General features: G+C 41.7%; 1 protein-coding gene across 2 annotated transcripts; it reads right to left on the reverse strand.

Annotated features, from left to right (window-relative positions):
• Positions 1–353: 353 nt before the first annotated feature.
• On the reverse strand, positions 354–26,065 carry LOC134205689 (CDGSH iron-sulfur domain-containing protein 2 homolog). Of its 2 annotated transcripts, none has more exons than XM_062681212.1 (4): positions 25,918–26,065; positions 25,728–25,842; positions 1,036–1,247; positions 354–970 (listed from the first exon to the last, which is right to left on the reverse strand). In XM_062681212.1, the coding sequence occupies exons 2-4, from the start codon at positions 25,822–25,824 to the stop codon at positions 881–883; spliced, it is 399 nt and encodes a 132-aa protein (XP_062537196.1). In that variant the 5' UTR covers positions 25,825–25,842; positions 25,918–26,065; the 3' UTR covers positions 354–880. The 2 variants fall into 2 exon arrangements, with proteins under 2 accessions (XP_062537196.1, XP_062537195.1); XM_062681211.1 differs by having other exon boundaries at positions 25,905–26,060.

The raw sequence follows: 26,065 nt of genomic DNA on the forward strand, positions 1-26,065 counted from the left end.
AAGAAACATTTTTCCAAAAGTTCGTTAAATATCTAAAAAGACATGTGGTTGTATTCACTTAGTCGCCAAACAACGCAAAATCGCAAACAACAAACAATCCATATGAAAAAAATAACACAGAAAGCTGAACGATGAGTCCCCTGGATAACTGCCTTAATCAATATACTACATTTTATGATGCTCAACTCATCTAATCAAGTGCATAGGAATATTCAAGCAGATATATTTTCGGGATTTCTCTATTAGTTACAAACCATTTTCGTGTATTTCCATAACTCAACTGGACCAATTTATTAGCCAAAATTACAAATTTGAAATTTAATGCACGGTAGAATGTTTAGAACATTCGGCAGTTTTGTTTGAAAAAAGTGTGTTCCAGCACCGTCTCGGCTGTAACAGGTTTGTATATCCAGATTTAAATGATATCACATGAAATTGAAGTACGCACTTATTTAAGGAAACATGCTGAATGCTTGTTTTGAAATTTATAAAACAAACAATCGTAAACAGGATATTTGAAAAAAAGGTATGTATGGTTTTTTGAATTGCAGTATTTTATTGTCTGCCATCACCGTTGCTTTTTTTTTGCATTTAAGTAGCTTTCGGTTACTATCTATAACAGTTAAAATGATGAAACATGATAAACAAAGTGATGTGGTGATGCGTAAGTGCCTTCTCTTACCCCTGTTTCTATGATTTGTTCTTTCTATTAGATCCTATGTATAAGTCCTAGCGCTAATCCGGTATAATGCAAGTTGTTTGCTATTATCTTTTTTCTTCGTTCCTCCAATGCATGTAAAAAGCACTATTCAATTACAATTGGAATCCACCGGAACTTTCGAGTAATCCAAACTGTTCCTGAGTTTGCTTGGTTATTGCTTTAGTTCTTTTTGCGCTGAACTACCACCGGTCCGAGGTTGTCCTGGCACTCCTTGTTGTGGGCACCGTGCGCACCGTCACAGTAAGGCCACTGAAAAACAAAACATCAGCAAAGTTTTCATTAGGATTCGAACACGCTAAAGCAATGGCGCTCACATTCTTGGACTTCCAGCACCGGCAGAAGGCAGCCTTCTCGGCGATGTCTTCGATGTCAATCATGTCCACCACCTTGGCCTCGGCCAAGCGAACGGACCGGTTCACCTTAGTGCTAGGCTTTGGCCGTGCTTCCGGGCAGAACGCCAGATATGACATGTAGACGAGGCCTCCAACGGCGGCGGTCGGCGGGATCAGCGAGAGCCAGTCCTTGACTGTATGATAAATAAAGGGATTACAGGATATGATTAACATGATTATAAAATTTAAAACTGTTACAGTGATTTGCTATTTCAGACGGAGGTGCAGCAGGTTCAAGTGTTGGCCTGAATCCGCAGGCTGCAGAATTTCAACCGAGTATCAGTGGCGTCTTCGGGGCTTCATTGCTTAGCCATAGCCAGATCTCAGCACGCCAAGCTATCACCAAGGAACTTCCCATATTTTCTGGAAGCCCAGAAGAATGGCCGCTTTTCTTAGCAAACTACGAGAACTCAACGAGGATTTGCGGAATTAGTGACGAGGAGAATATGTTGCTGCTTCAAAGAAGCCTGAAGGGGAAGGCCATGGATGCTGTTCGTTGCCGGTTATTGCATCCTGCAAGTCTATCCTATAAAATTGAACTGGGCATACCATCATCAGACGTTGGGTAGAGTCACACTCTCGAAGTTCGGAGATTGGCTTGGGAAATTGGTCGAGGCTGCGAGTATTGTTACGATTCCATCGATAAGTATGCCAAAAGCAGAAAAACGCGGAAAAGGAGAAGACAACTTTATTAACCTGCATACAGAAAGTAACTCTGACATCGAAGATCTTTCCGATGGCGTTCGAGCCTCTGTTTTAAAAGGTTGTCTTGTTTGCCAAAACAGATGCGGTAATCCAGAGACGTGCCCAAGTTTTCTAGAAATGGATATCGGATCCCGTTGGGTGGTTGTCAAACAGCAGAAGTTATGCAGGAAGTACCTGCGCAAACATTTCGACACCTGTTTCGTCCGATAAGCGAGAATTCGATGGTACAGAACTGTAACACTCATTCGAAAGCGACTACTGAAGTCCTGTTCCGGTATGTGCCAGTGACGATCTACGGAAGAGGAAAATAAGTTACAACTTATGCTTTCCTCGACGATGTATCTTCAGATACGTTGATGGAAAACAGTCTTCTCGTGGAGTTGGGACTTGAAGGATCACGAGAGGAGAACGAGTCGGTTGTGCTTTCCCTGAAAATCTCAGGAGTGGATAACACCAGCGAGGTGTTCGATTTGTTAGAAGTCCAAACAGTTGGCGATCTTTCTCTTCCGAAGCAGTCGGTTTCAATCTCGAAAATGATAGCCAAATACAACTACCTTGAAGGGTTGCCCTTCTAATCATACGACGGCGCTTCCCCCCGAATCCTAATAGGCATGAACAATTGCCGTTTAGGTCATGCCTTGAGAAGTGTTGAAGGAGGTGAGAACGAACATGTAGTGTCCAAAACACGTCTGGGATAGATTGTCTATGGACCTTGTGAGATGGAGTCAGGCGCAACGTATTCTGGCTACAGCAATCATCATAGCTTCCATATCTGTCCGTGCACCAAGGAAGAAATTAGTGATATTAATGCTGCTTTGAAGGAGTATTTTGCCATTGAATCTTTAGGTATCTGTGGATCAGTCAAATCATTACCCTCGAAGTATGAGGAAAGAGCAACGAAGATTCTGTCCGCTGAAACACATTTGATTGGAAACCGCTATGAGACTGGTCTCCTGTGGCGGTTTTATCGGGTACAGTTACCCGACAGCAAAGGAATGGCATTGAAACGGCTGGCGTGTCTACAGAAACGATTGAAATGAGACCCGGATTTAGACAAGGCGATGCGTGCAAAAATTATGGAGTATTCGACGACTGTCGGCAGCGGAGAAGGCAGAAAAGCATCCCAATGACTGGTATCAAGCATGATCTGGATGTACTTTCTGGTACAAGAATGCCTACAAAGCGTGAGGTTTTAAGGACATTGATGGCCATATACGATCCCATGGGGCTCATCGCCAATTTCATAATATATTTGAAGAGCCTGCTTCAGGAAATATTGGGTTTCAAATGCAGCTGGGATGACGAAATCACTGGAAAACTGGCAGAAAGATGGTTGACATGGGTCGAAGCGCTTCCGAACGTCCGTCAAGTTTGTATTCCCCGTTGTTACCGAACAGTTACTTCCTCCACTGCCGTGAATCGCAAGTCAGTCCCATCTGTATATGAAATCCATATACAGATGGGACTGATTTGCGATTCACGGCAGTCCAGGTCAACGAACAACGTGGAATTGAACATTTTCTGCAATGCCAGTGAGAATGGTCTGGTTGCTGTAGCCTTCTTCAGGTTCGAAGAAGAAGGATATAGAATAGGATCGAAAACACGTGTGGCTCCCCTAAAATTTCTTTATATTCCCCCTCTTGAACTTCAAGCTGCTGTGATCAGAGCTCGTCCAGCTGATTCCACTTCCAAATCACATCGAATGAAAATCACACGCTGCGTTTTCTGGACCGATTCCCGTGACGTAGTTTGCTGGCTGAGATCCGATCATCGACGATACAGCCAATTCGTGGCCTTCAGGGTGAGTGAACTACTCGATACGACAGAAGTGGAAGAATGGAGATGGCTTCCATCCAAGAAGAACGTAGCAGACGACGGTACGAAATGGCAAGGATTGCCGGACCTACAGCCAAACAGTAGGTGGTTCCGTGAACCGGAATTCTTGTGGGACCTATAAAGTGAGTGGCCTAGTGATAGTGGTGATCACGGTACTACCTTAAAAGAAATACGTGCTAGTATTCTTCACCATTCAATTATCGAGCCACATGTAAGCTACGAGCGCTTTTCAAAGTGGAAACGACTACTAAGGGCAGTAGCATATGTCAATCGGTTTGTTATCAATGCTCGTAAGCGGACCAGAAGGGAGACTCGATTTAGGACCATTAATGGAAGAAGAACTGGAACTAGTTGAGAACACCATCTACCAGATAGTACATCAACAAGCTTATCCGGACGAAATTCAATTGATCCGTAATTCAACTGCAGTGCCTTGTACCTGGAAACATGTGTTACCGAAAACAAGTCCTTTGTACAAACTGAGTCCATCGATGGATGAAAAGGATGTTCTACGAATGCAACGGCGTATCAATGCTTGCTACCAAGCACCCAATTCTGCTTCCTAGGCGAAATTACGTAACCAACCTAGTAATTGCCGATTACCATAAAAAGTACCGCCATCAGAACCACAACACGGCCTGGAACGATATTCGTCTGAACTACAACATTTCCCGTCTTCGTTCGCATTCGCAGAAATTACCAGCGTTGTTTTGTTCCGCCTGGCATGCCCTCGTCCACCAGCAATGGGAATTCTTCCACATGCCCGTTTAGCAGCATACCAACACCCGTTTGCATACACCGGTGTCGACTATTTTGGAACGATGTCAGTGCTCGTAGGTGTGAGGGTGAGATTTAATAGAAATTGGGCAATCCACTCTGAGCGTGCATTGATGAAAGACATGTAAATCAGAGTCTATTATATAGAGTTGCGCAAAGAGGATCTTCTTACACTTATTCTGAATGATCTTCTTGTTATTGTGTTTGCAACTTTCAGAGTTCTATTATAAGTGACTTACGCAAAGAGTGTTCCAAAGCTACCTATTGAACTGTCAAACCGTCTACCCATCGAGCAAAGTAAACAAATGCTTGTTGGTAAGGGGGTGTATTGAAGTTTTTAAGCTGATTATTATGGCGAATCTAAACGCATGAATTGAATTCATTAGATTTGTTCTAGAAATCAGCTTAAAAACTTCAATACACCCCAAATAAAGTAGCAACAAGCATTTGTTTGCTCGATAGGTGACGGTTTATCGACATTAAAAGATTTGGCTTTAGCAGTGAACACTTCCGTGAAGTCACTTTAAGGGTTGAACAAAAATGAAAGTTGCAAACACAATAACAAGAAGATCATTCAGAATAAGTGTAAGAAGATCCTCTTTGCGCAACTCTATATAATAGACTCTGGTAAATATCATCCATATAACGGTTCGTGTTCGGATTGCTTGAGAAACTAGTCCTTGTAATCACCGTCTTCTTTAACAGTTGATCAAAGCTGTAATTTCAATTTATTCTATGAGCATGATGAACTCTTAACTAAAGTCTCGACTACTTACAATTTAGTTTTGAAATCGCTTTCCTCTCACTAATGGACCGTATTTCGTTGATTATGCTATAAATTCCAGTTCAGCACAGTAGAAACTCTAAATTCATATAAGTTTAAGTTAGTTTAAGTAGCTAGTCTATATCTTGATGTAGGGAAAAGAAATAATTGCTCAGAACTTACTGTAAAATAATCGTGCACATCCACTATTTTTACAAATTCAATCTAACCTGCTTGACAGTCTCGTACCTAATTTATTTAGATTTAAGTTAGTTTTAAGTAGGACTTTTTGATTAATTTATGTAGACTTATTTGTACAGTGAACGTTATAATTATTTTTTAACAAACTAGCTTTTATTTAGGAATTTTTACATAATTTTAAAGAGTTTAAAGTTTCACACAATATGATTTCCACGTTGGATAGATAATCATCTGTTTTGTTTTGATCCTAATGCCCTTACCATCATATTTCTTCCCATTCGTACTTTGCAGTATTGCTAGATACAGCAGATTGTCCACTCTACTCACTGTGCGACAGACACTGCGTTGCCGATTCTATGACACTGCCCCGAATGTCACTAACCCGAATGTCACTAACCCGAACGCCAGTACCCCGAAAGGCTATTGCCCCGAATAACCCATTACCCCGAATTATCATTACCCCGATTGACCATAACCCCGAATTTGTCAAAAAATTAAAAAAAACATGTACTCACTTTCTTGCTCACTTTATCACTTTATTAGATTGCGTTTCAATAATTGAAAATAGAAACTAATCAGTCAAAAATAACATATTCAAAATAATTAAAGTATGAGTCATTTACTCACCCGTCTTATTCCGGGCTACCGCGTTGTTTAAAAAAAAAGGAAACATTCGCTTTTTCGTCGCATCCCGGTTAAATGCGTGCTTTAAAAGAAGGAGGCATTCACTCTTTCGCATTATTCCGGGCAAGTGCGTTCTTTAAAAGAAGGTGTCATTTACTCCCCACTTTATTCCGGGCAGATGCGTGCCTTTAAAGAAGGAAGCATTAATTTTAATGAAGGAAGCATTATTCCGGAGAAGCGGATGCTTTAAAAGAGGGTGTCATTTACTTTTCCACATTAGTTCGGGCAAATGCGTGTTTTAAAAGGAGGAGGCGTTCACTGTTTGTGCAGGCCTCTTTATTTTGGGCAAGCACGTGCTTCAAAGGGTGTCTTTTACTCTTCCACTGATGCGTGCTTTAAAAGAAGGAGAAATTCATTCTTTCGCATGATTTCCAGGCAAGCACGTGCTATAAAAGAAGGTGTCATTTATTCTCCCGCCTTTTTCCGGACATATGCGTGATTTAAAAGAAGGAGGCATTCACTCCCTTGCATTATTCTGGGCAAGCACGCTTTACAAGAAGGAGACATTCACTCTCCCATCTCATTCCGGGCAAGTGCATAATTTGAAAGAAAAAAGTAATTTACTCTCTCGCCTTGTCCCGGGTAAGTGCGTTTATTGTACTAAGCGCATTAACATTAATTGTTGCTGAAGATATTAATATCCGTTCCATAGACAGGACATGTATTATAGAAAAACCAATAATTGCTTATACTGAAAGTCACATCACAAATTTCTCGTGAAGGTCGTGAAGCCAGATTTGCTTTCATTCTCTTTGTTGGTCTCTATATAAGCACCGTCTGTTGCAAGGTCTCTGGCATTCGCTCTTCCGCATTATCCCGAGCGTTCCCGGCTCAAATATTGGGATAATTGTTAGCATATGCAAAAGTAATAATTAAAATTATTGCGTAGTATATTTATATGATTTTCGGGGTAATGGCCTTTCTGGGTAGTGGGGTATTCGGGGTAGTGGTCATTCGGGGTAGTGGAATATTCGGGGTAGTGACCTTTCGGGGTACTGGCGTTCGGGGTAGTGACATTCGGGGCAGTGACATTCGGGTTAGTGTTATAGAACCGCGTTGCCATATCTACAGGTTTACCGTAACAGTTTGGTTGCCAACATTGGCTAGTGAATAGCAGGCCATGACTTTGCCTTGCCTCTATCCCTGCCGGGCACGCCCGGAGTTGCACGCTCGAAAAGACAAAATCAAGCGATCAAATCAACGGATAGCTCGTTCGGCGGAATTAGGCCACTCATTCCTACTACGAAATTTCATCGCGCGAAGAGGATTGCCAATAGAGTTTATAAGCGACCGAGGTACAAATTTTATTGGAGATTCTATAGAACTGCGAGAGGCCTTGGAAGGAGTTAACCAACAGAAGATTATGGTTAAATTCGGCAGTCCAGAAACAAAGTGGACATTCAACCATCCGGCCGCACCACATTTCGGTGGCAGTTGGGAGCGATTGATTCAATCAGTCAAAAGAACAATGGAAGACTTCAACTTTCCACGACTGTCGTCGGATGAAATACTGCGGTCGGTGTTAATGGAGATCGAGATGATCCTTAACTCAAGACCCCCCACTGACATTCCGCTCGACAACGACTTTGAACTGCCCTTAACACCAAATCACGTTCTTTTGGGGTCACCAAATGGAATTAAGGCCCCGATTGCCTTCGATGACAGACCTATGGTACTGAAGAGATCATGGAAAATGGCCCAGCTATACGCAGACAAGTTTTGGAAGAAATGGGTAACAGAGTATTTGCCTACATTAACACGGAAAACAAAATGGGTTCAACCCGTGAAACCCATCAAGGAAGGCAACGTAGCATGGATCGTAGATTGCAATCTACCGAGGAACTGTTGGCCGCGAGGACGTGTGGTTCAAGTGATACAAGCCGAGGACGAACAAGTCCGTCGCGTAACTGTGCAAACAGCCAGTGGACTTCTGGAGAGACTAGCCACACCAAGGTTGCAGTGCTGGACACTGGTGGAAACGATGATACACCACCTGTACAACAGTGGCATACCCAGCCCCCTGAAACGGCTGTCATCTGCATACAACATGATTGAGCCGAAAACTTGGTGCTAAACTTGGTGCTAGCTGTCAAGCAGTGGCTTTAAGCACGGAACACAGTGACGCATGCGACAATATCGCTCGAGAAGAAATTTAATTCGAATAAAAAAATAAAGAAACAGTTTTTTTAAAAGCGCTAAAATATGTTTCATTAATGTATTGCAATTATCTCTCATTCGTTAATTTCAGATACACATGTTTCGTTATAGCGCAAAAGTTATCAGCACTGTATTTGTCACAATAACAAATACCAAATTATTAATAATAACAAATTTGTCAAGTCTGTCTGATACTCATGTCGATATCTTTAACGGTTTGATAGATGTCTGAAGGAATTTGACAAATATTAGGCATTGTGATAAAGAGTGGGCCTTTAATTTCTAATGCATCGTTCTGTTAAAAAAAACAATTTTTTGCAAGTAGAAAAAATAAGACTGCAAACCAATTAATTGATTGATCAGCAGTGATTTATTTTTCCTCCAAATTTAAGAACACTATTCTCGTTGGAATCTGAAGCAAAATAAAAAAAACGCTGGTATCTCCAGCAGTTTTCTGTTCATGTTCATGTATATATAAATAATTGTTACTTATTTTGCTGCTCAGAAATGCGGCGTAATTGCAAAGTGCATTGATCCAAATTCCGTAGTTAAAATAACGCGTTCAATCGCCTAAACATACAAAATTTGAATCTCGTGATTCAATCTGCAGAAAATAGAACAAAGCTGTGCAACAGTTTTGAGCTTTTGCATCTGAACTTAAATTAATCTGAGGCAGCTGCTGGGAGAATGTATGTTTCAGATTCATATTAAAATGAAATGCAGCAGTACAATTTGAATCACTACTAATCTGATTTTATTCTTGGGTTACTTAGGATTCTTAAGATTAACTCATAATCGATAAAAATTTGCGACATGAGCAGTATGGTTAGGTTTCTCGTCAGCTAAAAGAACTTTTTTCCGGTACATGAAAACATATTTTAGTTACCAGATAAACATTGTCGCTGTCGTCGCTGTCCGGAACATCTTTTGCTGGCGAGGATAGGGGATCTAAATGTCAAAATGGAAAAATACATACGATTTGACAGGTAGGTACCCAACATGTTTCGGACAGCAGAACAAAGGGAACCGAAGCGACAATCTTTATCTGGTAACTAAAATATCTTTTGGTGCATGATCATTGGCAGCTCGATAGTTATTATTTTTAGTCTCTTGATTTTAATGCTAAGTCAATTATGCTTCAAAAAACTATTATTCTGTCAACACACAAATGGTCCAGTTTAAAGAAAATTTTTATCCAAAATGCGACATCCACTTCCAGTTGGATCAGATCAAATGTAAAGGAAAAAGGTTCCAATAGTGTTTCATAAAACACCTGTCGATGACACGTACAATGACTAGATTAATTTATCTTAGTTTCGACGCCCACATTATAGTGAGCTCAAGTTTGTAACCAAAGAGTTAATGCGTCAAGATCAAATAGTAGATGAATTAAGTTCGTCAACTGAAAAGTAGTTGCTGTCTCATATCTCATAGAGGCAGTTCAATAATTATCGTATAATATAGATTTACGTTTTAATGGTTTTGGGAGGTGCATCAGCCTTTTTTAAGACTGGGTATTTTTTTTAAATCTTCGAACTGGCACTTTCAAGTTTAGGGTAAATGTTGCATTTTGAATCCCTAGAGGAAGTGCTATATCCGCTTATATCTTTCAAATGAGTCATGTGATACAGGCTAAAATCACAAAATTTCACAGATGAAAGTTTTATTTATGAAAAGGAAGTTTGAAATGAACATCGGATGTTTATAAATCGCTTAGATTTTTAACTATCTGAAATGAAAATATCCTTCGTTTTGGAAAGTGCAACATATTTTGGACCCCCAAATGTACACATTTTGGACACCTCCCTTTTTAGTTTGTTCAAAAATGAATTTTTAATTTGGTCAATCAGGTCATTTGAGCTAAAGCAAAGTCTAATCTTTCGATTGACATGCATCAATGAGAAGATTGCATCGATTTAAATTTGCAATTTCAACATGAAGTGATTGTGTTCGTTCTGAGATATTCAATGATGTATGCTTTGAAGCGTAACGCATTGTAACGCTTGCCTTCTTGAAAAAATTGATTTCATCAACATTTCATCCAAATATCGTTATTTTCGCACATGAAACTAGTTAAACACATTCGCAGCAATCTTATTTACATAAAGACCATGCGGGATGCAGCAGCGGCATTGAATTTAGTTCAGATATCAATAAAATGTCAACAGGAGGGTCCAAAATATCCCAACAAACATTCACTAGTTGAACTAACATCAGTGTGATGATTTAATTTAGCGCTGTTTTTTTTTTTTTTTTTTTTACAAGGGAGAATGCATTTACACACTAACCCAGTACACGTGCATTGTAGTTGCCAAACTACCACACGGAAGTGTACTGGAGTGTCGGACTCGACCATACCGGTAATACCGACTAAACTCCCTTGGGCTCCACCATCGTTTCCCCCAGGAACTACCTCGCAGTACTACTTCTGGGGGGACGGCAGTACTAAGCGTACTCGCTCATTATCGCTCACACAGGCACTCGTCCCACGCGAGACTGACTTGGGTGCTCGCACACCATTCTCTCCATTTGAGTCTTACTTGGATGCTCTCCCGGACGCTCCGCTGCCATGCCTCGAGGTGTCAATAGCGGTAACTGCCTGGGCCTACAGATATTGCGCTACGACACTCCTGCCTCAGCACGAGCAGATCAATCACACCACTGCCGAAGCAGACCACACGCTACCCTGCCGAAGCAGGGACACTCCCCATGCACCACATGTGCACAACTGTAGGTGTGTGGGTACAACCCACTGCTACCCTGCCGCCGAAGCAGCTTCTCCAAAGACCATTCGCTCCATGTGACCCTTTCGCGGGTGCTCACTCTAACACTCCACTGCCATGCCTCGAGGTGTCGATAGGGCCCGCGACTCCTACCTCAGCATGTGCAGTCCATACTCAGACTTCTGCTGCGCTTCGAGGTGACAATAGCGGTGACGCGCTATGACACTCCTGCCTCAGCACAACCAGATCACTCACTCCCTGCCGAAGCAGCTCACGCGCTACCCTACCGAAGTAGGGACACTCCCCAACTCACTCTAACACTCCACTGCCATGCCTCGAGGTGTCGATAGCGGTAGCAACGCTACGACACTCTTACCTTGGCAGGTGCAGTCCATACTCAGACTGCTGCTGCGCTTCGAGGCTGCCATAGCGGCGGCGACTCGCTATGACACTCCTGCCTCAGCACAATATGATCACTCGCTCCCTGCCGAAGCAGCTCACGCACTACCCTACCGAAGTAGGGACACTCCCCATGCCAGTTGGCACTCCCTCCCTGGGCTTGTGCTTTTGAAGCGGCACACAGTCGCTTTGATAGAGTCCGCTTACGGGCACTTGTGGTTTTTTGGGAGGGATTTTAGCAGAGCCCACTGCTAAATCCCACCACGCCCTAGGCAGTTCTCCCTGACTCGCAGACAGCTGGGGAGGGGTCGTCAAGCCCTTGGACATCATGCTGTCCCTGCTGTCCCTGCTGCCCCAATTTAGCGCTGTGTTGAATAATGTCTGTACTATTTCTTATCACAACTTCTGTTCAAGCTTTGTTCACACAATTTTGGCGAAGTTATACAACTACAACATCTCATTTTGAAAAACAACTTTATTAACTAATTCGTTAAACCTTTAATAAGCATTTTACTAAGCCTCAATTCAGCTACATGTGAATTCTTCGAAAATAATAACGCATAGAAGGTAACATCAGTAAGATCTCCAATGAACGTATTTTGAAGCAATTGCTATTTTCATATATGTAATCATTTTAAAATTTTCCTAAATCGGGTCTCGAACTGCTGTCATTTGATCATCCGCCGGTAACGTTGTCATCCGCGCCATCCTTGATTTGTTAGATATGGCTCACTCAGTGCATAACATAAATAATCTTATTGCTGAATATGAATCATAATTGGACTCTTATTCAATAAGTCGATCTGTCAAACTACAGTTTGTTAATAACTGTACAAGATTTTTATTTCAACCATTGTTCAGCCAGTCATAACCATCGCACACTAGGAAAAATACGTAAAAATAAAGTCTATAAACGATAAAATAAAATCCGTCCCTAATGCTATTTATGGATTTATGAAAATAAAATCAATGTATATTCGGTCTTCCTCAGAATCTCTTGATAATCGATGCGATATGATTGTCAAATGCTAAGATTATTCCAATTTCGCAGCAATAAAGATCAACATCCATGCGATAATATTGGGATTCCACATATCAAAGATTCAATAATTTTCCGATGTTATTCAACGGCGTTATGTCCGGCTTTTAGTAAATTTAGTTTCGCATGAATGCATGATTTTTTTTTATTGCTCCAGCAGTTTCGTTCGTTATAATCTCCGACAGTTTAATAATTCACGAAAATAAAAAGCATGTCTTGAAAATAAATCATTATTTTTCTATAAATTAAAAGATCTAGAATCCAGATTTTCTCTCAAACTGAAAAAGCATGTTTTTTTCCACTGTGCGATAGATCAGATAAATGTGAAATCCAATGGTTAAGAAGAACAAAGGTAAAGAAAGATGTCTAATGCCTGCTTACTAACTTACTATTCAAACTCAATTCGACCACCCTTTCAGAGCATCACATCATAGTCGAACAGAGAACTTTAAAAATCATTAGTTCAGTACATTGTTAACCCGTTTCGGTCTGACCTAGAAATCAAAATTGAAATAACCCGTGTGGGCTCATTTTTAGTCCGATTGCCATGAAATTTTCAGGGAAGAAGCGTCACCATATCTATTTTTTGGTACATGACTTGATTTGACCATGGGGCCAATCCGGCCAGATTTATTAAGGGGGGGTCCTGGGTCAGATGCAGTCAAAAACGGGTCATTTTTTTAAAACCATTGATAAATGAACGAAAGTGACCAGAATGCTGATGCAAACGTGGTCGATCATCATTCACCAGCATCAGAAGTTAGTTTTGATACAATTGAATCACCAGGACATGGTTCCGGATGTTCCGGGAACCTGGTTCCCTGGGGTATCCCTGGGGTGGTGGGCACTTTTCAAGCGGACACAACCCAGTCTTTCGACATATCAAACTTCATGGTTTTGGAAGACAATCCAAATAGATGAGTTTTTGGGAGGTTTTGGACACATTGTCCACATCCGGAAGTGTTCCCGGGAACCTGGTTCCCTCAAGAAAGTGGACAAATCTCGATTAGCACCGAAACCCATCTTGCGACATATCAAACTCCATGATTTTGAAATACAAGCTCAATAGATGCGTTTTTGAGAGGTTTTGGACACAGTGGCCACGTTCGGAAGTGTTCCCGGGAGCCTGGTTCCCTCAGGGAAGTGGACAAATCTCGATTAACACCGAAACCCATCTTGCGACATATCAAACTCCATGATTTTGAAAGACAAGCTCTGTAGATGAGTTTTTGGACACATTTGCCACATCCAGAAGTGTTCCCGGGAACCTGCTTACCTCAGGGAAGTGGACAAATCTCGATTAGCACCGAAACCCATCTTGTGACATATCAAACTCCATGATTTTGAAAGACAAGCAATACACATGATTTTTTGAGAGGTTTTACACACATTGGTCACGTCCGGAAGTGTTCCCGGGAACCTGGTTCCCTCAAGAAAGTGGACAAATCTCGATTAGCATCGAAACCCATCTTGCGACATATCAAACTCTATGATTTTGAAATACAAGCTCAATAGATGAGTTTTTGGAGAGGTTTTGGACACAGTGGCCACGTTCAGAAGTGTTCCCGGGAGCCTGGTTACCTCAGGGAAGTGGACAAATTTCGATTAGCACCGAAACCCATCTTGCAACATATCAAACTCCATGATTTTGAAAGACAAGCTCTGTAGATGAGTTTTTGAGAGGTTTTGGACACATTGGCCACATCCAGAAGTATTCCCGGGAACCTAGTTCCCTCAAGAAAGTGGACAAATCATGCCTAGCACCGAAACCCATCTTGCGACATATTAAACTCCATGATTTTGAAAGACAAGCTCAATTGATGAGTTTTTGAGAGATTTTGGAAACATTGGCCACGTTCGGGAGTGTTTCCGGCAGCCTGATTCCCTCAGGGAAGCGGACAAATTTCGATTAGCACCGAAACCCATCTTGCGACACATCAAACTCCATGATTTTGAAAGACAAATTGAATACATGACTTTTTTTGAGATTTTGGACACATTGGCCACTAACGGAAGTGTTATTGGGAAACTGGTTCCCTCAAGGAAGTAAACAAATTTAGATTAGTACCGAAACTTATCTTGTGACGTAACAAATTTCGCTGAGAGAACCAGGCTCCCGGGAACACACCCGGACGTATCCAGTGTGTCCAAAATCTCTCAAAAATTCATCTATTGAGGTTGTCTTTCAAAATCATTGAGTTTGATTTGTCGCAAGATGGGTTTCGGTGCTAATCGGAATTTGTACGCTTCCCTGAGGAAACCAGGCTCCCGGGACCACTTACGGACGAGGCCAATGTGACCAAAACCTCTAAAAAATCATAAGTTGTGCGTGTCTTTCAAAATCATGGAGTTTGATATGTCGCAAGATGGGTTTCGGTGCTAATCAAAATTTGTCCACTTCCCTAAGGGAAACAGGTTCCCAGGAACACTTCCGGACGTGGCCAATGTGTCCAAAACCTCTCAAAAACTCATCTATTGAGCTTGTCTCCCAAAATCATGGAGTTTGATATGTCGCAAGATGGGTTTCGGTGCTAATTGATTTTTTTCCACTTCCTTGAGGGAACCAGATTCCCAAGAACACTTCCGGATGTGGTCAATGTGTCTAAAATCTCTAAAAAAAAACTCATATATTGAGCTTGTTTTTCAAAATCATGGAGTTTGATGTGTCGCAAGATGGGTTTCGGTGGTAATCGAGATTTGTCCACTTTTTTGAGGGAACCAGGTTCGGGATTTGTCCACTTTCTCGCGGGAATAAGGCTCTCGGGAACATTACCGGACGTGGCCAATGTGTCCAAAATCTCTCAAAAACCCACCTGTTGAGCTTGTCTTTCAAAACCATGGAGTTTGATGTGTCGCAAGATGGGTTTCGTTGCTAATCGAAATTTGTCCGCTTCCCTGAGGGAATCAGGCTCCCGGGAACGCATCCGAACGTGGCCAATGTGTCCAAAATCTCTCAAAAACTCATCAATTGAGCTTGTTTTCCAAAATCATGGAGTTGGACATGCCGCAAAATGGGTTTCGGTGCTAATCGAAATTTGTCCGGTCCTTTGAGGGAATCAGGCTCCCGGGAACACTTCCAGATGTGGTTAATGTGTCCAAAACCTCTTAAAAACTCATCTATTGAGCTTGTCTTTCAAAATCATGGCTTTTAATATGTCGCAAGATGGGTTTCGGTGCTAATCAAAATTTGTCCACTTCCCTGAGGGAACCAGGCTCCCGGGAACACTTTCGGATGTGACCAATGTGTCCAAAACCTCTCAAAAAATCATGTGATGTGCTTGTCTTTCAAAATCATGAAGTTTGATATGTCGCAAGATGGGTTTCGGTGCTAATCGAGATTTGTCCACTTTCTTGACGGAACCAGGTTCCCGGGAACACTTCCGGACGTGGCCAATGTGACCAGAACCTCTTAAAAACTCATCTTTTGAGCTTGTCTTCCAAAATCATGGAGTTTGATATGTCGCAAGATGGGTTTCGCTGCTAATCGAAATTTGTCCACTTCCCTGAGGGAACCAGGCTCCCGGGAACAATTCCGAACGTGGGCACTGTGTCCAAAACCTCTCAAAAACGCATCTATTGAGCTTGTATTTCAAAATCATGGAGTTTGATATGTCGCAAGATGGGTTTCGGTGCTAATCGAGATTTGTCCACTTTCTTGAGGGAACCAGGTTCCCGGGAACACTTCCGGATGTGGGCAATGTGTCCAAAACCTCCCAAAAACTCATCTATTTGGATTGTCTTCCAAAACCATGAAGTTTGATGTGTCGAAAGACTGGGTTGTGTCCGCTTGAAAAGTGTCCACCACCCCAGGGATACCCCAGGGAACCAGGTTCCCGGAACATCCGGAACCATGTCCTGGTGATTCAATTGTATCAAAACTAACTTCTGATGCTGGTGAATGATGATTGACCACGTTTGCATCAGCATTCTGGTCACTTTCGTTCATTTATCAATGTTTTTAAAAAAATGACCCGTTTTTGACTGCATCTGACCCAGGACCCCCCCTTAATAAATCTGGCCGGATTGGCCCCATGGTCAAATCAAGTCATGTACCAAAAAATAGATATGATGACGCTTCTTCCCTGAAAATTTCATGGCAATCGGACTAAAAATGAGCCCACACGGGTTATTTCAATTTTGATTTCTAGGTCAGACCGAAACGGGTTAAACTTCCCCAATGTGCTGAAATGTGATCAAACGAAAACGTAAGTTCGACTGCAAATAAAGGTAGTAAACAAATAAATAGGCTATGTCGAATATTAGTTAGATTAAATACTGAAATGAAATCTGTCTAGCAAATTATTCAGCATCCATTTTATTCAGCTACAAAGATCACAAATAAACAATAATTCAACCTAGATGCTTGTTTGTAGCTTGTCGTTGTTTGTTGGGATGTAGGGGTCCAAATCAAGTTGGTTACCCTAATTTTTCGGTAAATTTCCGGTCCAGGCATCCCTAAATTGTCAAAATCGTATGATAATTGTGGTCATCTACAGCATCTTACGAGCGCTAACGGCCGCTTATTTTGGAATGTCTAGAAGTAGTTTGATTTAAAACGGAAAACAGTACGGGGTTTGACTTTTCTCATACTGTGTATCAAGTGTGATATCACAAAATAAAATTTGAAATCGAAAAATTGCCAAAAATCTGCTAACCGTTTTAAATCAAATTGCTCCTAAAATTTTTGAGAAGAATTTTAAAACACTTCCCGTATGTTTCCTCGTGCATTTTTTTCAAATATTATCCTTAGACTTCCTCTTCTTCATGCAACCTTTATTCGTCAATAATAATAAATTCATGAGGATGATGATGATCGCTGCGATGACAAACGACACAAGACAAAAGTCAAATAGATTGCACCTTACCAGAACATGTTAAATTGTGGCGGCTATTGAAATTAATTTATTGTTTTTTTTTTCGGTGATCATTTCGGCTGATTTTGATGATAATTATATTGTGGCAGCTATTACTGCACGTAAAATGCTGGATAAATGAAGAAAACAGAACAATATAACTTAAGTTATTAAAATTTAAATTTTCACGATCGAAAATCATTTTGCGATACATAATTAAATACCCGCGCGAAATATACGGTACAATATGAACGGAGCTTTAAATTTCAAGAACAGCACTAGCGCCACACCAACAAACGGTGGCTTCAAGAACTAGTGCTTGTTTCACGGGGTTGGGCATACCAAGGGGGAGTGTCGCAACAATACAGATTGCAACGCACCTGCTATCACACAGCTACCTTGATTCGCACAACTTGAGCTGACCCTAAGCTACCTGACAACTAACATGTCAGCAACACACCGAGATGCCATTGCCATTGTGGTGAATTAGAAATAGAGTAGGCCTTGAACGAGGAGAGTCTTAGTTTGGAAAAACAGTTCGGATCGTGGACACAAGTTTAAACTCCGGTGTACTGAAAGTAGTGCTATATAAACCGAAATAAATTATAATTAATTCGCGGACCATATTAGGTTTTAATGTGAATATCACATAATCTGGCGACGAGGCGAACCCAAGTGAAATTTAAAAAAAAGCTGATCCGGTAGGTATAAAAAAAACTCTTCTTTTTCGAAAACTTGGGACAATCTCAGGCAAGTGAAGCAAAGTCAAGGGTTACCTGGGCAACGAAGCGTTGACCTAAACAAAAACGAAAAATGTTCACTCAAAAATGTGAACCGCCTGAGCAACACCCGATACGGTCCGTTGGCTAGGCAGAAAAAATAGTTCGCCTTAAAAGGGAACCGCTTTAGCAACACAAACAATTTGTTGGCTAAGCATAAAAAAAAAGTTCGCCTTAGAAGGGAACCGCCGCAGCAACAGATCAATTCTGTTGGCTGGGCAGAGAAAAAACCTCCTTTGGCAAAGGAACCGCCTCAGTAACGGCATGTTCCGTTGGCTAGGCAGAATGAAGTTCGCCTTAAAAGGGAACCGCTTTAGCGACAGAAGCACTCTGTTGGCTGGGCAGAAAAACTTCGCCTTCAAAAAGGAAACCGCCTCAGCAACGGCATGTTTCGCTGGCTTGGCAGAAAGAAGTTCCAGGAACCGTCAGAGCAACAAATTCTGACGGCTAAGCAAAAAAAAAAAAATACCGGTTGCCATTGGTAGCAATGACTGTTAGATTAGCCTAACAGACCACCAATCTCCTACGGTTGCCAATGGCAACGTGTCATTAAGAAATGATAATTCTCACAGCGTGTTGATGTCCTAAGGCTCGAAAGAGAAAGTAATATTGAATGCTAACTATAACAAAATACTACAATATCGTCTGTACAATTCTACAGGTATGGAGGATCAAATATTCAAGCTACCACCATTTGAATGCGACAATGTACCACTAACGGAACTCAGGCAAACATGGATCGACTACAAGAAGCAATTCGAATACATAGCCGCTGCTCTAGGTAAAAAGCAGAAAAAGAAGCTCAAAAATATCTTTCTCGCCGTCGCTGGTCGTCAACTGCAGCGTATATACGAAGGCTTACCAGAGGACAACCATGCAGCGATCGGAAATGAAGAGGACGACTTTGACAAGGTATTGCGCCAGCTTGACAAATACTTCGCTCCCAAACGTCACGATACATTCGAAAGACATTCATTCTGGAATGAAAAACCAGTCGCAGGTGAAACATTAGACAAGTTCTTGCTGCGAGCGAAAGTATTGGCCAACAAGTGTCAGTTTGGAACCACAGAAAAAGAAAGTAAAGATGCAGCTGTAATTGACAAAATTGTAATGCTCGCACCGCCAGAGCTCCGGCGGAAAATTTTGGAGAAACCCAACATCAACTTGGATGAGCTAACAAACTTAGTCAACACCCATCTATCCGTCCAACAGCAGATTCGCGAGCTCAACCAACATACTACTGGTTCATGGAACATGCCCGAGGGCAGTCGGGGAAACATGTTCGTCAACAAGATCACCGGAAATGACAACAAATCACGTCGGACAGAAAATCGTTTCTTAACCGAGTGTGGCAGGTGCGGAAATAAGCAACATAAGCCCAATGAACAGTGTCCAGCCATAAATGTTTCGTGTCGTAACTGCAACCGTTTCGGACACTATGCCAAAAAGTGCCGTTTTCTCGCAACTAAAGGAACGATAGAAGCAGTTAGGCCAAAACGCAAATTTACCACGGAGAACCAAAACTATCATGCATCAAAGATACCGAAACTCAACGCCATCAATACAAATGAATCGGTGGCTCAGCGAGCATCTAACTTCGAACGAGAAAATCAGGACTCCTTTATACATGCTATCAGCGACAACCATGATGAAATGGTATGGTGCAGAATAGGGAACGTGCTCGGTTCTATACTATTCCCCAGAAAACCGTTCCCCAGAAAACCATACCCCAGAATTCCATTCCCCAGAATGTACCATTCCCCAGAAAACCAATCCCCAGAATGTACCATTCCCCAGAAAACCATTCCCCAGAATGTACCGTTCCCCAGAAAACCGGATGTATAGATGAACATGATTTCTTTTTTTTATTCTCTTTTTAAACCTCATTTGTTGAGGGAACAAATAGGGACCCACGTATTCGCCCGGAATAAGACAAATCAATCGATGATTCCTTCTTTAAAAAAAGGCGCATTTTCCCGGAATAAGACAAGTGAGTCAATTTTTTGTGTGCTACGCATGCGTCATTTTCTTTTCACGGCATTTCCACCGGATAAGGCACCAAGTATTCTTTTTTCCTTTTTTGAAGCACGCGAAAAATGAAAAATGAGTAAATGATTCCTTTTTGAAAAGCACGAATTTTCTCGAAATAAGGTTAACGAATAGATGATGCCTTCTTTCAAAATACGCATTTTCTGGGAAAAAGCAAATGAGTGGCACATTCTTTTGACTCACGTATTTTTATGAAATACACCTTCTTTCGGATCACACGTTTTCCCGGAGTATTGCAAATAAGTGAAAGATGCCTTCTTTTGAAGCATAAATATATCCACACTAATAAAAATCCACATTTTTATTGGCAGAAATTTAAATAAATTTTCAAATACTGTCGTTATATGCATAACTGTCCCATGTACATAGGGATCCCAGCAAACATGGGACAAATATGCGTATGATGGCAGCATAGGAGAGTCCATATAAAGTTGCTTCAATCTAAAAATGCATTCTGAAGAGAACTTGAGCCAAAAGTGTGTCTCGGTATTCTTGTAGTTTTGAACTTTGAACACTGTTCAGTGTACACTAGGTTGACACGCAAAACGAAACGATCATGGTAACTAAGGTTTCCTAGATTTAGAAAAATACAAAAATGTATAGCATGCTGTCGCTTGAATTTGTTTTCCTAGGATACGAGCTGCTTAGTTTGGTTGCCTGTTGGATACGAGTTGCTGCGTTGTGTGTTTCATTTCAGATTATATATTTGTTTCTTGGAAGTTCGCTTATGTCAGCGACTATTCATGTCATTCGAAAACGGCGTGAATATAATAAGGTCCATTTTTCCAATGACTGATTTGGGCTTTTAGAAACAAAAGCTTTTTTCTTCATTGCAGCAATCTTTTTAAAGGTATGGAAAAAATTCTGGGATATGGTTCATTCTGGGAAATGGTTTTCTGGGGAAGGGTATATTCTGGGGAGTGGTTTTCTGGGGAACGGATTTCTGGGGAATGGTTTTCTGGGGCATGGTTTTCTGGGGAATGTTATAGAATCAACGTGCTCATCGAAATGATGATCGACTCCGGAAGCAAGCACAACATCATCGACGAGCCAACATGGCGATACATGCAAGATCGAAATGCTACCATGAAAAACGTTCGACCATCGTCCAAAAAACTTTCAGCATATGCTCAACGCATCCCGCTGGCCATCATATGCACATTTGAAGCAGAAATAGCAGTTGTCGAAGGAAAAAACATCAGTTTCACTACCAGCTTCTACGTTGTGAAAGGTGGAGAGCAAAATTTACTCGGCAGAGATACAGCTAAACAACTTGGTGTGCTGCTAATTGGTTTACCCAGCGTCGTTTGCTCAGAACCACTTCAACACATCTCCGAAAACTCAGTTGACAGATTCCCTGTAATTAAAGGTAGTTACTAGTTTATAATAAAGAACAATTAATAATGATTCAATAATAATTAAAGGTGTAAAAATACGTATCAAGATTGACGAAAGCGCCACGCCCGTGGCACAGCATGTGCGACGTGTTCCAATAGCCCTTCGCCAACAGGTTGAAGATCAACTAAATCGTCTTCTGAATCAAGGTATCATTGAAAAAGTCAGCGGCCCAAGCCCGTGGGTGTCTCCCGTTGTAGTTGTCATCAAGGACAACGGAGACGTACATGAGACGAGCAAACACTGCTATTTGTAGGGAATATCATATGATACCCACACTCGACGATCTTCTTGCAAGGCTAAACGGATCTAAATGGTTTTCTCGGCTCGATATTAAAGATGCCTATCACCAAGTTGAATTGCACGAATCAAGCCGACACCTAACGACGTTTATAACGCATCTGGAAATGTTCAGATATACCAGACTGATGTTTGGAATCAGTAGTGCATCAGAACACTTCCAAAGAATTATGGAACAAATTTTAAGCAGTTGCCCCAACTGTTTCAATTACCAAGATGATATCTTCATCTATGCTAAAACGGAAGCTGCGCATGATGCTGCACTGAAGCGTGTCTTGGAAACGCTCGAGGCTCACAATGTTGTTTTGAACACTAAAAAGTGCAAATTCAAGGTCATTGAAACTGAATTTCTAGGTCACCACATTTCTCAACAAGGCGTTAAACCCACAGAAAGCAAAGTATTGGCCGTTCAGCAATTTAGATCGCCAAAGTCTGCAGAAGAAGTTCGCAGTTTCCTAGGACTTGTAGGGTATGTAGGACGTTTCATTCCTGATCTGGCCACAAAAACGTTCGATCTGCGACAGCTGACCATTGGCGGACAGCAATTCGAATGGACCGCAAAACAGGAAGCTGCATTCAATAACCTGAAACAAGCTGTATGCTTCGCCCCATTACTAGGATTCTTCGACAATTACCGTCGAACCTGGGTTATTGCAAATGCCTCCCCTGTAGGTTTGGGTGCTGTTTTAATCCAATTCGAGGATGAATTCGACGACAAACCTATTGTAATTTCGTACCCTAGTAAAAGCTTATCACCCACAGAACGCCGATATGCCAAACAGAAAAGAGGCACTGGCGATAGTTTGGAGCGTTGAAAAGTTTCAATTATATCTACTTGGTAGAGATTTTGAACTCGAAACCGACCACCGACCCTTGACCGCAATTTTCAAGCCAACATCGCAGCCTCCAGGACGCATTGAAAGATGGGCCCTAAGGTTGCAACCGTTCAGGTTCAAAGTAATATACAAACCTGGGAAGCAAAACATAGCAGACCCGCTATCACGGCTATCCACAACAGCCAATTGTGAAAATATAGACCAATGCGACGACCAAATCTACATCAACGCAATCACTGACTCAGCAGCAGTTGATGTATCGGAAATCAAGGAAGCACTCGACACCGATCCTGAGTTATTGCTGGTCAAGGAGGCCTTGTTGTCCTCAGATTGGACGAGCGAAGCTGTGAGAAGCAATGCGAAGAGATATGTACCATTCCAGAACGATCTCACTCTTCTTGAAGGCTACGTAATCCGCGGATGTAGGATCGTTATTCCACAATGTCTACGCGCAAGGATGTTACAACTCGCTCACGAAGGCCATCCAGGTGAGACACTAATGATATCGCGCCTTCGTGACAGAGTCTGGTGGCCAGGAATTGATGGAGATGCAAGATCGACAGTACGAAACTGCGAAGGATGCCGCCTAGTAGGTAGACCAACAGCACCCGAACCGATGCGCCGCCGAATAATGCCAACAGAACCTTAGGTAGACGTAGCAATGGATTTTTTAGGACTATCATCAAATGAGTATCTCCTAGTAATTGTCGACTACTACAGCCAGTACAAGGAGGTATGCGTCATGAGGAAAATCACGTCCGAAGAAACTATTAAGCGAATCGAACCCATTTTCGTCTGGCTAGGATATCCACGGACTATCACCCTAGATAATGGCCGCCAGTTCATCAGCACAGAATTCGATAACTATTGTCAGTCAAGAAATATAAAGCTAAACCATACCGCCCCATACTGGCCACAGGCCAATGGTGAAGTCGAAAGGCAGAACAGTTCCCTCCTGAAACGTCTCAAGATAAGCCATTCTATGAATCGAGAATGGAAAACCGATTTACTCCAATACCTAATGATGTACAACACCACCGCACATTCCGTCACAGGTAAGGCTCCCTCTGCGTTGTTGCAAAATCGGCTGATCCGCTCCAAGATTCCATCGATAAGTGATATCGAAAACACACCACATGTGGGTTTCGAATCTCACGACCGAGATACAACTCTAAAGTACTGGGGAAAAGAAAGAGAAGACCAGAAGCGGCATGCTAAACCATCAGAACTACAAGTAGGAGATCACGTTTTACTACAGAATCTAGTGACTGCGGGAAAACTCACACCAAAATTTGGAAGAACAGAATATGTGGTTGTTGAGAGAAGGGGAAGTCGAGCAAAAATCTTCGATCCCATTTCAGGCGGTACATTTGAAAGGAACACATCTCAATTTAAAAAAATCCTCAAGTAGAAAACGTCGTAGTCACGGATACAGCGCTTGAAGAACCAGGAGCCGAAAAACCACCTAATAAAATCTGTAACGAAGAATCGCCACCGACTGCCACGGAGGACATCACGAGTCCTTCACCCGTCCGAGGACTAGAAACGAGAACACGCCCCTCTCGTCAAACATACCGACCACCCTGCCAACAAGACTATGTTGTTGGCCAACCGTGACTTATGGGAAAAAGAAAGATGTAGTGAATTAGAAATAGAGTAGGCCTTGAACGAGGAGTCTTAGTTTGGAAAAACAGTTCGGATCGTGGACACAGGTTTAAACTCCGGTGTACTGAAAGTAGTGCTAAATGAACCGAAATAAATTATAATTAATTCGCGGACCATATTAGGTTTTAATGTGAATATCACAGCCATCATTACAAACAATTTGCATGACTATTGTTAGTGTATGAAACTTTTGCAGTTAGAAAATTGAGGCATTTCCCTGTGTAGCGGTTGCTATTAAAATCGTTAAATTTATTATACAAAACAACGGTACAACCAAGACGGAATTGCTAGTAAGACAGACAAGAATAGGTAGAAAAATACTAAACGTAAGTAACAGCCTCAAATGAATTTAAAACAAGGTCCTAAATTTACTGAAACGACCCAAGTTTGTCCAAGAAACCGCTGAAATGCGATCAAAGCTCATATATGTATGTCTCTTTATATTTGCTCCAAAGGGATTGTGGTAGTTGAGGGTTAAACTACCATCCACAAATATACGAGTGTTATAAAATCAGACATATTTCTTTGATTTACCTGTCTGTTCGCTGGCGCAACACTTAGGAAAGTCGGGCAAATTTCCTACCCGAAAAACTCCTAGACCAAACTGGGCATCGAACCCAGCCGCCTTCAGCATGGTCTCACCGCACGACTAAGAGAGGCCCCAACATATTATAGACATTTTAAATATTAGCAGATATGTTCTCCGAATACACAACATACAACATATCGAACAATTGAGGTCACTGTATCATGACTAAGCATTTTTTTTAATGGATTTAAAAAATTAGTAAGGAACATGAACAATAATGAGCTTTTTTATGATCCCCCCAATTTACATGAATTTAGTTTAGCCTCATTATCTCTCTGGAGGACGGCCACATTATTCCTACTAACAAGTCGCATATAACTATGCAGGTTCTTATCGCTGTCTCCAACAACGGTGCCCAGCAGCTGCACACTCATAAAGGTGACATCGAAAACAAAATCTTACATAACGTGTTCTTGTTTTTTGCTCTTGTTGGCTTTCCAGAACATATCACGAGACTTGAATAATCCCGGGTCTCAATCAGTTAAATGGACCTATTTTACAAGTCTAGTAAAACATTTGCCAATACTGATCCACCGATCAACTTCACTTTTCTATTAGGCCTCAGCGTACATTGCCTACATCTCAAATGAAAGTAACTGAAACTAGGTTTAATGTTAAGTGAACCGATTCACGAAATATGAATTCCATTTTCTCCGAGACGAATGGAGTTTCATGGTTCGGTTGTCCTCCGATCTCTTTTATGATACTCCCAGTACCCGATGAGCCAGAAGCAACGTGCAGCAGCTACTGCTAACAGACGTGAAGGTCTTTTGCACAACACACACAACCCGATCGCGGGCCCCCTTCTTTTGTAAAGGGGGAATAGAAAATGGAGTTAGTCAATAAATCAGAAGCAGTACTCACATCCCAGCCGGAACCATCCGCCGAAACTGTCCGGGATCGGCAATCCGGCCAAATAGTTAGGCAGGGTGGTTTTCACCAGTCCGGATAGCAATTGCATTTTGTCGATGTAACAAACCTATAGGAACAATTTTATTAGAGTTAATTGAGAAAGATAAGATACACAAAAAATGACCGCACCACTTTCTATTACCAGATGACGAGAGGAAGGCTATTGGCAAGGGGGATTGATGACTCAAAAGACCGGACCAGGTGCTCTGTTGTTTCACTACACAACGATCAGACACCAACTGAGTGGATGATGGATGGATGACGGATGGTCCAAGATGAATACACAGCTA

The sequence above is a fragment of the Armigeres subalbatus genome, chromosome 1 (assembly GCF_024139115.2).
Source record: "Armigeres subalbatus isolate Guangzhou_Male chromosome 1, GZ_Asu_2, whole genome shotgun sequence".
NCBI lineage: Eukaryota > Metazoa > Arthropoda > Insecta > Diptera > Culicidae > Armigeres > Armigeres subalbatus.